Here is a 13,748-nt window from a genome sequence, read left to right on the forward strand (position 1 = left end):
CACAACTTTGCAGTGAAATTGCACCTTTTATAATATGCAGCGAATACACATATAATAATGCAACTTTAGCGGTCTAGTATAATTTCTCACAAATATTGTATAATACTTTCATGCATTCATACACATAATAATAGAAAAATGTATTTAAAACAATTAGCATTGTTATTACCCTTAAGAATAAAAGAAAAATAAAAAAATAAAAATCTCCACACAATTAGCACAAACAATGCACTTTTTATAATATGTAGAATCAATATATAAGAGTGAAGTTTCCGTACTCTAATGTAATTTGTACATGTATACATTTACACAAACTCAACATCCAGAAATACACGTAAAAACAAAACTCAACTGAAAAATAGAAAAATAAAAGCATACACGTGCAAAAAAAGACAAAAGCAAACCCGTGGGAAAGAGCATGCACACACCAAAATCCAACCCAAGAACGAAATTGACTGACCCAAAATATGAGTCAGTCGAATCCAAACAGCCCAGCCCATTACATCAGCAAAACGTGACACAAAAAAGAAAAAACTACACAAATCTTAAAGCACAATCCAACGGTCAGAAAATCAACTGACGACAAAACTAAAAGTCAGCTGACTGAAATCTAGCTAAAGTGTTCGTGATTTGGACGCATGAAAAAACGAATGAATGAAAAAAGCACAAAACTCTCAAGTTGCGACAAGTGTCGTACAACCAGTGTGCCACTTGTCAACACGAAGAGAGTGAGAGTGAACGTTGCGAGGGGTACCCTCTAACTAGCAATCTCACTGAAAACTAACACAAAATTGCTGCAATTCTCAAGTCTGTGTTTCCTAAACATTCACCCTTTCTCATTGAAGAAAGAATTCGATTGCTTTAGTAAGGATCGTGTGCATAGACATGGAAAATTGGCGAAAGAAAGAGTAAACATCCTCGGTGCAAACTTTTTCTCATTCATTTTCGCGTAAGCGGTAGCAGTGCACCGTGTGCAGTAAGGGCATGTCTAATGCTAACCCACAAATAGATACTGCAAAATGTGTCCGCTTTTATGTCCGGACGTGGTCTTATCATAAATTAATCCGGTTGGGAGGGGGCGGAGTAGAGGGGGACCGTGCATATGGTGGGATATGTAGTGTGGATTCCTGTTGGGAGGAGAGAGAGAAGAGGAGACTATGCATGTGATGAGGGCGTGTTCAGCTGGGCGGAGATCGACGACTCGGTGGATGGCGGGAGACTATAAAGGGGGGAGAGAGAGAAGATGGCGTGTTCAGCTGGGCGTGCAGCGGGTGACGCCCTCAACCGGCGCGCCGCTTCAATGCCGGAGGCAGTGAGAGGTTGCGTCCGCCCTAAGCCGCCTTCAATGTGGAGCGCCGCACTCTACAGCGGCATGAATGTGGGCAGCTGGCGCCGGGCGGGGAGCACGCGTGGGAGGAGGAGGATTTTGGGTGGGCCAGGGCGGTCAAAAGCGGGCGTGGGAGCGGCCAGTCTTCAGTTTGCGGGAGAAAACACGTCTGAATTGCGCCCCTGATCGATACATGACCGTGTTGGATGGCTTCCGCTGTCCAGACAGTACGGTCTGAACGGATACGGGAGGTTTGAGGGTCGGCATTTGAGCAGTGTATCGGAGCTTTGGTCGGCCGATGGACAAGCACGGAAACATTCCTCGATTATTAGAGATTCCAAGTTCAAGATGCTAAAATGATCAACAATTGTACTCGCGCTTCACGTGTGCATGCATCAATGCATGGACTAACCAAGTGTGGTCGTTGTCATACAAGCAGTACATACCCTATATTTAGCACAGGGGAGCCACTTTAATTACCCAATCGAGCAAAGTATCAAGATTCTCCCCGGAAAAGAAGTTGCCAGGCTGCTGCAACACAGCTCGTCCCAGCTTGGAAAGCTACCTTGCATGATCGAACGTCAAAAAAAGTAACTGAAACTCATGATGAAACAACAGAAGATGGGAACATAAGCTGTTGAATTGCGCTAGTGACGTGAACATGAGAGTTGGACCCCGATCTCAGCAATGGTCACGTCATCAGTCGTCCCACCGAGATTGCTGTAGCGACCAAGACTATCTCCTCGCCATTTCCCATGAGTGTCGATCTGTACACACCGATACTGATACACGTCTAGGGGCAGGGGTGTGGTTGCTGCATCGTGTATATATATCTGCATGCACGGGCATATGCTTATCTATCCCATCGCACCATCACGATCTGATCGCTAGCTACACACAGACGCAAGCACTACTCGTAGATCATATAGAGAGATCGATCGACGACCAGAATCAATTTGCTGCAATCATGGCTTTGCTCAGGTTTCTGCGCACCATGGTAGTGGCGATTCTTTTGATCTTGTCGACCGGAGATTCCCCTGGTACTGTGGCGACAAGGAGTGGAGCTGCACCTTCCGGTACTACGCACGACCCCAACGGCCCGGGAAAGAAGCAGCCATGATGGTCGCGTCGGCTCAACACTTACTTGCATATGGTTATGCAGTATATATCCAGCTTAACTACTCTACTTGAGTATGCATGCATGCATTTTTTTAGAAATGGACTATGCATGCATGCATGCAAGCTCATATAGCATTTACATAAAGTATATGTACTGTATATTGTGTGTTGGTTTAGCTTCATGTATGATCACGCATGCATGTACATGTACGAGGATACTAGTAGCAGTGTAGCACGCGTATGTGTGCACGCATGCGTGTTTCATTATTGCTTGTACGGTTTGAGATTGAGATTAGTTTGTAAGATGAACTTAGTTAAGTTGCCCCCGCAAAAAAAAGGAACTTAGTTAAGTTCCATGTAATATTGCAGGCAAGTTTACGGCCCAGATCCAGTGCATGCACCTCTGCCACGTTATCAACACGGTGCAAAGAGAATTGAACATGCCGGACATGTTTGCCTGGCCGGCGTCGACTACGGCGAGCTACTCGGCCAAGTCAGTCTACGACCACCTTTGCTCCAACATCCCCAGATCGCCGACGGCGGCATGCACTTGGCGAAGCTACGCACCGCTGAAATGCAAATTGTTTATCTGGCTCGTGTTGCAGTACAGGGTGTGGACCTCAGACAGACGGGCTAGACATGGACTTCAGGAGCACCCGTCGCCTTGTTACACGTGCATACATGATGAGGACAACGTGGATCATATTTTGGCCAGGTGCACTTTTGCACAGGAAGTGTGGCACCGGATCTTTGACCAGCTCAGGATCAATATCCTAGGAACGACGCGCCATGATACTTTCTCTGTCTGGTGGCTACGAGAGAGGAAGAAGTTCAGGGGAGCGGATAGACGTGGTTTCGACACCTTGGTTAGTGCAGTTGCTTGGACCCTCTGGAAGCAAAGGAACGCCAGGGTGTTTAACAGGCTTGAGCAGCAAAGACCGGCGCACCTCATGCCTAACCTTGTTCTTGATGAGATCGCGGAGTGGCGCTCGGCCGGGCTAGGTGTAGGTGGTTTGCATAGATTCGTGAGGAGTTAGTTTATGTTTGTGTGGAGTTTGCCGTGTGTGTCCCCCCGTCCCTGTATGTTCGCATCGGGACGGGCTTCTTGTACATAACGCTCTTTTCTTCTATAAAGTTATGGTACGCCATTGGCGTACTCTCGGAAAAAATATTGCAGGCAAGTTGAGCAATGATCTGATGTAACGATCATGCCATACAAATTTAAAAAATATGTGTTGTATTTTTTTGGGACAAGAGTGGGCGCCTAAAGCGCCTTGTGTTAACATCTAGTACATATTACAGCTATAATTTTACAATCTTTCATCTGAAGATTGCCTAGCTTCATGAGCGTAGGAGCTGGAGGAGCGGGTGTGCCCCGTGGCCCAGCCAACGGTGGTGCTAACGGACCGCCCCGGGGACGATGGTTACAATGCGTATGGTGAAGGTCAACACCGAGGTTCGTCGTCGACGGGTGGCGGCCGTGGTTATGCTTGGCAGAGCCATGGTACAGCTGAAAGACCTTTTTACGGCCCCCCGGGTGGCTTTGTTGAGGGGGCATCGGGCCCTGACTACAGGCAGCATGGTGGCTACCGTGGTCATCGTGGCCGAGGTGGCCGGTACCGTCAACGTCAGCCTCCTCCGCCTGTCGTCGTTGAGCAGACGGACTCCGCGGAGGCGGCCGATCCTGGTCAGACGCCGGAACTGTCAGATCACGCTATGGAGGTGGTCACCGAGCTGGCAACGGCTGTCACCACAGCGACGGGTTCGGTCGAGGTTGCAGACAAGGCAGACTCTGATAGAGCGTCCAAGTGGGCACGCAAGAAGGAGAAGATGCGGTGCTATCGTTGTGGTGAGAAGGGCCACTTTATTGCGGAATGCATGACTGAGCTTTGTGATACCTGCCTCAAGCCAACACATGATACGGGGGAGTGCCCGATTTTGCGTGATCAAATGCCGACTATTAATATTTATGGAGTGTATTGTGCTGAGTTGATGTTCTTTGAGTCTCCCAGTGCGAGGGAGATCCCAGAGGAGACCCAGAGCATGACCACTGGAATATTGAAAGTTACCAAATGTGTTGTCTCTGAGACTCAGATTGTGCAGAGGCTTATGGAGTTAGTTCCAGGTGACTACCAGTGGGAGCTTGTCAGTCTCGACGGCAACATGTATAAGGTTGACTTCCCCTCTGTTGAGGATTTGCAGAGACTTCTGAGTTTTGGGCCGTGCAGAGTGCCTGGCACAGAGTGTATCCTGGAATTCCATGAGTGGAAGAAGGTTGAGCCACAGGGCAAGCCTCTTACTCAGGTCTGGTTACGTTTCTCTGGGCTCCCTCGAAGCCGATGCAGGATGCTCGGGTCGTTGCTAGCCTGGGTATTTTGGTGGGGAAAACTGAGAGAGTGGATATGGCCTTCACCTGAGCTCACGGGGTGGCCCGACTGTTGGTGAGTGTTCTGGACATTGAGTTTGTGCCTGATGTGGTTAAGTGGACATATAGGGGCGAAATTCCCCCCTCGAGATTGAGTTTGAGGATACTGATCTTTTCGCTGAGGCTATGAATGGGACTGATGTAGACATGCACGAGGGAGATGATCGTTCTGGTGCCAAGGAGGCACCAGTGGATGATGCTGGACGAGAGTTGTCCAACGGTTCGGGGTCCGTCTCTCAGACGCCCGGGGATGGGACGGCACCACCCTCTTCGGTGCCGATGAACGCTCTGAGATTTGGGTCGTTTGAGCCAGCTTCTGCCCCTCCCAGACTCTGGAGTGACCGGATGGAGTCCGATGACGTGCTTGAGCGTTTGCTACCTCCGCTGGACTTCGATGCTGCTGATGGTCCCGTGCTCGGGGGCTCGGAGGTGATTGTCTCTGTGACGACCTCGGTCGATGGAGGGGGAGGAGCTTGGGCAGGAGGCCCCTCTTTCTCCCGTTCTGACCGTTGCCTCAGCCCGGGCGACGGAGCCGACGACGGTGGTTGAGTCTAGGGGAGGGGGTCCGGGGCAGGTGGCCTCGGCCCCTTCTTCTCCTCCCGCGGCTAGGGTGGCCGCACCACCTGTGGCGCCCGCGACTCCCGCTAGCCAGCGGGCCGGGGCAGGCGGGGAGTACGGGCAGGCGGCCTTCGTAACCCCCCCTGCGCGCCTGAGCTCCAGGGCGTCGGGTCGAGGCCGACATCGACGGGGCCAGGGAGTCCCCCACCGTTGCTCACGGCAGCTCCTGCAGCTTTTTCGACGGGTGCAGCCCCGCAGTGTGTTCGGGGTCAGGCTGGAGGCCATACTTCGTGCGGGGCCACTCGGGAGGACGTCATCGCGTTTGGAGGGATTTCGGATCCGGTATCTGAGGGGCGACGAATGAGCTGACGCCTCCAGGATCTTCCGGAGGTTGACCACATGCAGCAGCGGTGCGCTATGAGGGCAGCCAAGCTTCATGACATTGAGGTCACTACTGGTATGTCGGTCAACACTTCTAATTCCATTTTGCATTTTTCTAGCAATGAGATTATTAATAATGCAAATCAATTAGGAGTTTCACTAGGTAGTAATGATAGTGAAATCTCTAAGTCTGTTAATGATATCCTGGATTTGGAAGCGGAACGCGCTTTAGAAATGATTCGGAACTTAGCAGCGGTCAAACCTATGAATGAATCTAATATAGATGCATTGGGAGTTAGGGTGCTTGATAAGTTTTGTGCGGACCTTGCACCATCCCTTCCCGAGTCAGAGGAAGAGGATGACACTTTCGAGGGTGAAGTAGTTAGATCCACGGAGCCCGGTTGTGAGGACCGGGTGGAGGATCAAAACAAACCTAAACGCAAGTGGAAGCGGAAGATTTACCCGGCTTCGGCGGTGCGCAGGAGTGCTAGGATCCGTACTACGAAAAAAATTCATGACGAATTATGAGAGGAATCTTTTGGAATAGCAGAGGTCTGAAGGACTTGGCTAAAAGAAGGTTTCTCGTAGATGCTTCCATCCAGTATAAGTTGGATTTTATTGCGCTCTCGGAAACTGGTAGAGATAAGTTTTCTCCCCAGTTTCTTAGTACCTTATCAAGAGGTGTTGATTTTGATTGGCACTGCCTCCCTCCGAGAGGAAGATCGGGAGGGATCTTACTTGGAGTTAGATGCGAATCGCTAGAAGTGCGAAGTGTCGTGATGGGAGGCTTCGCAGTTAAGTTTCGTGTTAGGTCGAAGGCCGATGGGTTTAATTGGGCACTGGTGGCGGTATATGGTGCCGCACAGCCAGAACTCAAACTGGAGTTTTTGGCAGATCTAGTTCAAATTTGCGGTTCTGAGCAACTTCCAATCTTGGTTGGGGGTGATTTCAACATTATTAGAAGGAGAGAGGAAAAGAACAATGATAATTTCGATGGCAGGTGGTCGTTTATGTTCAATACCATCATTGAAAGCTTGGATCTGAGAGAGATAGAGCTTTCGGGTAGAAAGTTCACCTGGGCTAATACCTTGCCAAACCCGACGTTTGAGAAGTTGGATCGAGTCCTTGCGAGCGTTGAATGGGAACAGAAGTTTCCCTTGGTAACGGTTCAGGCGCTCTCGCGCGGTATTTCAGACCACACGCCATTATTTGTGGACTCCGGTGAGGCAACCCACGTGGGGAACAAAAACTCTTTTTCGTTCGAACTGGCGTGGTTTGAAAGAGAAGGATTCTTGGATCTGGTAGCCAGGGAATGGGCTAAGGATGCAGGAGGTAGAACTTCGATTGAGCGCTGGCAGAATAAGATACGGAACTTGAGGAGTTTTTTGCGTGGGTGGGCTAAGCATCTTAGTGAGATTTGTAAGGTTGAAAAGGAAAGGCTCCTTACACTTATTCAGTCCCTAGATTTAAAAGCCGAGTCCACAATCCTTCACACTATGGAGCTTAATGCTAAACTTGAGGCGGAGATGAGATTGAAAGAGCTTCTTCGTGAAGAGGAATTGAAGTGGGCGCTGCGGGCTAAGGTTCGCAAAGTTGTCCAGGGGGACGCAGACACTCAATTTTTTCATATGATCGCTAATGGCAAGCACAGAAAGAAAAGAATCTTCCAGCTTCAACAAGACGAAGGAACGATTTTAGGACAAGAAAACCTAAAATTATACATAACCGAATACTACAAGCAGTTGTTTGGGCCTCCGGAGGATAATTGTGTGTCCCTGGATGAGTCTAGGATTGAGGATGTTCCTCAACTGGCTGCCGATGAGAATGATATTTTGACTGCCCCATTTTCGGAGAAAGAGGTGTTTGTAGCTATCTCGCAGATGAAAAATAATAAGGCTCCAGGGCCGAAATGGATTTCCGGCTGAGTTCTACAAAAAGTGCTGGCATATTATTAAGGGGGATTTGTTACCGATGTTCCATGATTGATTCTCTGGACAGCTTCAGTTATTTCACCTGAATTTTGGAACAATAACCTTGCTTCCTAAGAAAATAGAGGCTGTGAGAATTGAGCAGTTCAGGCCGATCTGTCTTCTTAACGTTAGTTTCAAATTTTCACCAAGGTCGGGACTAATAGGCTCACACAGATTGCGCATTCTGTGGTGCAGCACTCCCAAACTGCTTTCATGCCGGACAGAAACATCCTAGAAGGGGTTGTGGTCCTTCATGAAACGCTCCACGAAATTCACACACAAAAACTAGATGGAGTTGTTTTCAAGGTGGATTTTGAGAAACCGTACGATAAAGTCAAATGGCCTTTCCTTCAACAGGCCTTGCGTATGAAAGGTTTTGATGAAGCCTGGCAATGACAGGTTGAATCTTTCACGCAAAAAGGGAGTGTTGGAATTAAAGTGAATGACGACATAGGTCATTATTTCCAGACACATAAGGGCCTGAGACAAGGTGATCCGATGTCTCCTATTTTGTTCAACATTGTAGTTGATATGTTGGCAATTCTAATAGGAAGGGCTAAGGAAGCTGGTCAGGTGGGTGGCTTGGTGTCTCACCTAGTGGATGGAGGTGTGTCCATCCTGCAGTACGCCGATGATACTATCATCTTTATGGAGCATGACTTGGCAAAAGCGAGAAATATGAAACTGGTGTTATGCTTATTTGAACAATTGACCGGGCTAAAGATTAACTTTCATAAAAGCGAATTGTTCTGTTTTGGAAGAGCCAATGAGGAACAAGAGGCTTATAGGCAATTGTTTGGGTGCGAATTAGGGGCTTTACCGTTTACTGCTACCTCTTGAGCACTGCGTTGGTTTTCCCTTGAAGAGGAAAGGGTGATGCAGCAAAGTAGCGTAAGTATTTCCCTCAGTTTTTGAGAACCAAGGTATCAATCCAGTAGGAGGCTACGCGCGAGTCCCTCGTACCTACAAAAAATAAATAAATCCTTGCAACCAACATGATAAGGGGTTGTCAATCCCTTCACGGTCACTTACGAGAGTGAGATCTGATAGATATGATAGGATAATATTTTTGGTATTTTTGTGATAAAGATGCAAAGTAAAATAAAAGCAAAGTAAAAAGCAACGGAAATAACTAAGTGTTGGAAGATTAATATGATGAAGATAGACCCGGGGCCATAGGTTTCACTAGTGGCTTCTCTCAAGAGCATAAGTATTTTACGGTGGGTGAACAAATTACTGTTGAGCAATTGACAGAATTGAGCATAGTTATGAGAATATCTAGGTATGATCATGTATATAGGCATCACGTCCGAGACAAGTAGACCGACTCCTGCCTGCATCTACTACTATTACTCCACTCATCGACCGCTATCCAGCATGCATCTAGAGTATTAAGTTCATGAAACAGAGTAACGCCTTAAGCAAGATGACATGATGTAGAGGGATGAATTCATGCAATATCATAAAAACCCCATCTTGTTACCCTCGATGCAACAATACAATACGTGCCTTGCTGCCCCTACTGTCACTGGGAAAGGACACCGCAAGATTGAACCCAAAGCTAAGCACTTCTCCCATTGCAAGAAAGATCAATCTAGTAGGCCAAACCAAACTGATAATTCGAAGAGACTTGCAAAGATAACCAATCATACATAAAAGAATTCAGAGAAGATTCAAATATTGTTCATAGATAATCTTGATCATAAACCCACAATTCATCGGTCTCAACAAACACACCGCAAAAAGAAGATTACATCAAATAGATCTCCACGAGAGAGGGGGAGAACATGTTGGGGAACGTAGTAATTTCAAAAAATTTCCTACGCACACGCAAGATCATGGTGATGCATACCAACGAGAGGGGAGAGTGTTGTCCACGTACCCTCGTAGACCAAAAGCGGAAGCGTTAGCACAACGCAGTTGATGTAGTCGTACGTCTTCACGATCTGACCGATCAAGTACCGAACGCACGGCACCTCCGAGTTCAGCACACGTTCAGCCCGATGACGTCCCTCGAACTCTGATCCAGCCGAGTGTTGAGGGAGAGTTTCGTCAGCACGACAGCGTGGTGACGATGATGATGTTCTACCGACGCAGGGCTTCGCCTAAGCACCGCTACAGTATTATCGAGGTGGACTATGGTGGAGGGGGGCACCGCACACGGCTAAAAGATCAAACGATCAATTGTTGTGTCTCTAGGGTGCCCCCTGCCCCCGTATATAAAGGAGCAAGGGGGAGAGGTGCAGCCGGCCAGGAGGGGCATGCCAGGAGACACCGGGAGTAGGACTCCCTCCCTTTTCCTTGTTGGACTAGGAGTGGAGGGGGAAAGAGGAGGGAGAGAGGAAGGAATGGGGGGGCGCCGCCCCCCTCTCCTTGTCCTATTCGGACTAGGGGGGAGGGGCGCGCGGCCCTGCCCTGGCCGCCTCTCCTCTCTTCCACTAAGGCCCACTATGGCCCATTAAGCCCCCGGGGGGTTTCGGTAACCTCCCGGTACTCCGGTAAAATTCCGATTTCACCCGGAGCACTTCCGATATCCAAACATAGGCTTCCAATATATCAATCTTCATGTCTCGACCATTTCGAGACTCCTCGTCATGTCCGTGATCACATCCGGGACTCCGAACAACCTTCGGTACATCAAAACATATAAACTCATAATATAACTGTCATCGAAACTTTAAGCGTGCGGACCCTACGGGTTCGAGAACTATGTAGACATGACCGAGACACGTCTTCGGTCAATAACCAATAGCGGAACCTGGATGCTCATATTGGCTCCCACATATTCTACGAAGATCTTTATCGGTCAGACCGCATAACAATATACGTTGTTCCCTTTGTCATCGGTATGTTACTTGCCCGAGATTCGATCGTCGGTATCTCAATACCTAGTTCAATCTCGTTACCGACAAGTCTCTTTACTCGTTCCGTAATACATCATCCCGCAACAAACTCATTAGTTGCAATGCTTGCAAGGCTTAAGTGATGTGCATTACCGAGAGGGCCCAGAGATACCTCTCCGACAATCGGAGTGACAAATCCTAATCTCGAAATACGCCAACCCAACAAGTACCTTCGGAGACACCTGTAGAGCACCCTTATAATCACCCAGTTACGTTGTGACATTTGGTAGCACACAAAGTGTTCCTCCGGTAAACGGGAGTTGCATAATCTCATAGTCATAGGAACATGTATAAGTCATGAAGAAAGCAATAGCAACATACTAAACGATCGAGTGCTAAGCTAACGGAATGGGTCAAGTCAATCACATCATTCTCCTAATGATGTGATCCCGTTAATCAAATGACAACTCATGTCTATGGCTAGGAAACATAACCATCTTTGATCAACGAGCTAGTCAAGTAGAGGCATACTAGTGACACTCTGTTTGTCTATGTATTCACACATGTATTATGTTTCCGGTTAATACAATTATAGCATGAATAATAAACATTTATCATGATATAAGGAAATAAATAATAACTTTATTATTGCCTCTAGGGCATATTTCCTTCAGTCTCCCACTTGCACTAGAGTCAATAATCTAGATTACACAATAATGATTCTAACACCCATGGAGCCTTGGTGCTGATCATGTTTTGCTCGTGGAAGAGGCTTAGTCAACGGGTCTGCAACATTCAGATCCGTATGTATCTTGAAAATTTCTATGTCTCCCACCTGGACTAAATCCCAGATGGAATTGAAGTGTCTCTTGATGTGCTTGGTTCTCTTGTGAAATCTGGATTCCTTCGCCAAGGCAATTGCACCAGTACTGTCACAAAAGATTTTCATTGGACCCGATGCACTAGGTATGACACCTGGATCGGATATGAACTCCTTCATCCAGACTCCTTCATTTGCTGCTTCCGAAGCAGCTATGTATTCCGCTTCACACGTAGATCCCGCCACGACGCTTTGTTTAGAACTGCACCAACTGACAGCTCCACCGTTCAATGTAAACACGTATCCGGTTTGCGATTTAGAATTGTCCGGATCAGTGTCAAAGCTTGCATCAACGTAACCATTTACGATGAGCTCTTTGTCACCTCCATAAGCGAGAAACATATCCTTAGTCCTTTTCAGGTATTTCAAAATGTTCTTGACCGCTGTCCAGTGATCCACTCCTGGATTACTTCGGTACCTCCCTGCTAGACTTATAGCAAGGCACACATCAAGTCTGGTACACAGCATTGCATACATGATAGAGCCTACGGCTGAAGGATAGGGAACATCTTTCATCTTCTCTCTATCTTCTGCAGTGGTCGGGCATTGAGTCTTACTCAACTTCACACCTTGTAACACAGGCAAGAACCCTTTCTTTGCTTGATCCATTTTGAACTTCTTCAAAATTTTGTCAAGGTATGTGCTTTGTGAAAGTCCAATTAAGCGTCTTGATCTATCTCTATAGATCTTGATGCCCAATATATGCGCAGCTTCACCGAGGTCTTTCATTGAAAAACTCTTATTCAAGTATCCCTTTATGCTATCCAAAAATTCTATATCATTTCCAATCAGCAATATGTCATCCACATATAATATCAGAAATGCTACAGAGCTCCCACTCACTTTCTTGTAAATACAGGCTTCTCCAAAAGTCTGTACAAAACCAAATGCTTTGATCACACTATCAAAGCGTTTATTCCAACTCCGAGAGGCTTGCACCAGTCCATAAATGGATCGCTGGAGCTTGCATACTTTGTTAGCTCCCTTTGGATCGACAAAACCTTCCGATTGCATCATATACAACTCTTCTTCCAGAAATCCATTCATGAATGCAGTTTTGACATCCATTTGCCAAATTTCATAATCATAAAATGCGGAAATTGCTAACATGATTCAGACAGACTTAAGCATTGCTATGGGTGAGAAGGTCTCATCGTCGTCAATCCCTTGAACTTGTCGAAAACCTTTTGCAACAAGTCAAGCTTTATAGACAGTAACATTACCGTCAGCGTCAGTCTTCTTCTTGAAGATCCATTTATTCTCAATTGCTTGCCGATCATCGGGCAAGTCAACCAAAGTCCACACTTTGTTCTCATACATGGATCCCATCTCAGATTTCATGGCTTCAAGCCATTTTGCGGAATCTGGGCTCACCATCGCTTCTTCATAGTTCGTAGGTTCGTCATGGTCTAGTAACATAACCTCCAGAATAGGATTACCGTACCACTCTGGTGCGGATCTTACTCTGGTTGACCTATGAGGTTCAGTAATAACTTGATCTAAAGTTCCATGATCATCATCATTAACTTCCTCACTAATTGGTATAGGCGTCGCAGAAACTGGTTTCTGCGATGAACTACTTTCCAATAAGGGAGCAGGTACAGTTACCTCATCAAGTTCCACTTTCCTCCCACTCACTTCTTTCGAGAGAAACTCCTTCTCCAGAAAAATTCCGAATTTAGCAACAAAAGTCTTGCCTTCGGATCTGTGATAGAAGGTGTACCCAACAGTCTTCTTTGGGTATCCAATGAAGACACATTTCTCCGATTTGGGGTCGAGCTTATCAGGTTGAAGCTTTTTCACATAAGCATCGCAGCCCCAAACTTTAAGAAACGACAACTTTGGTTTCTTGCCAAACCACAGTTCATAAGGCGTCGTCTCAATGGATTTTGATGGTGCCCTATTTAACGTGAATGCGGTCGTCTCTAAAGCATAACCCCAAAATGATAGCGGTAAATCAGTAAGAGACATCATAGATCGCACCATATCTCATAGAGTACGATTACGACGTTCGGACACACCATTACGCTGTGGTGTTCCGGGTGGCGTGAGTTGCGAAACTATTCCGCATTGTTTCAAATGAAGACCAAACTCATAACTCAAATATTCTCCTCCACGATCAGATCGTAGAAACTTTATTTTCTTGTTACGATGATTTTCAACTTCACTATGAAATTCTTTGAACTTTTCAAATGTTTCAGACTTATGTTTCATTAAGTAGATATACCTATATCTGCTTAAATCA

At 46.9% G+C, this 13,748-nt stretch overlaps 1 protein-coding gene across 1 annotated transcript; it reads left to right on the plus strand.

The window, feature by feature from the left end:
* Window positions 1-6,589: 6,589 nt before the first annotated feature.
* Window positions 6,590-7,735, plus strand: LOC141021648 (uncharacterized). Its single transcript, XM_073497499.1, has one exon. It carries the CDS (start codon window positions 6,590-6,592, stop codon window positions 7,733-7,735), a length of 1,146 nt encoding a protein of 381 aa, XP_073353600.1.
* Window positions 7,736-13,748: the final 6,013 nt, after the last annotated feature.

The sequence above is a fragment of the Aegilops tauschii genome, chromosome 4, assembly GCF_002575655.3.
Source record: "Aegilops tauschii subsp. strangulata cultivar AL8/78 chromosome 4, Aet v6.0, whole genome shotgun sequence".
Classification (NCBI taxonomy): Eukaryota; Viridiplantae; Streptophyta; class Magnoliopsida; order Poales; family Poaceae; genus Aegilops; species Aegilops tauschii.

Coding starts and splice junctions, on each gene's coding strand:
- LOC141021648 (XM_073497499.1), top strand. CDS start 6,590: ATGGGAGGCTTCGCAGTTAAGTTTCGTGTTAGGTCGAAGGCCGATGGG.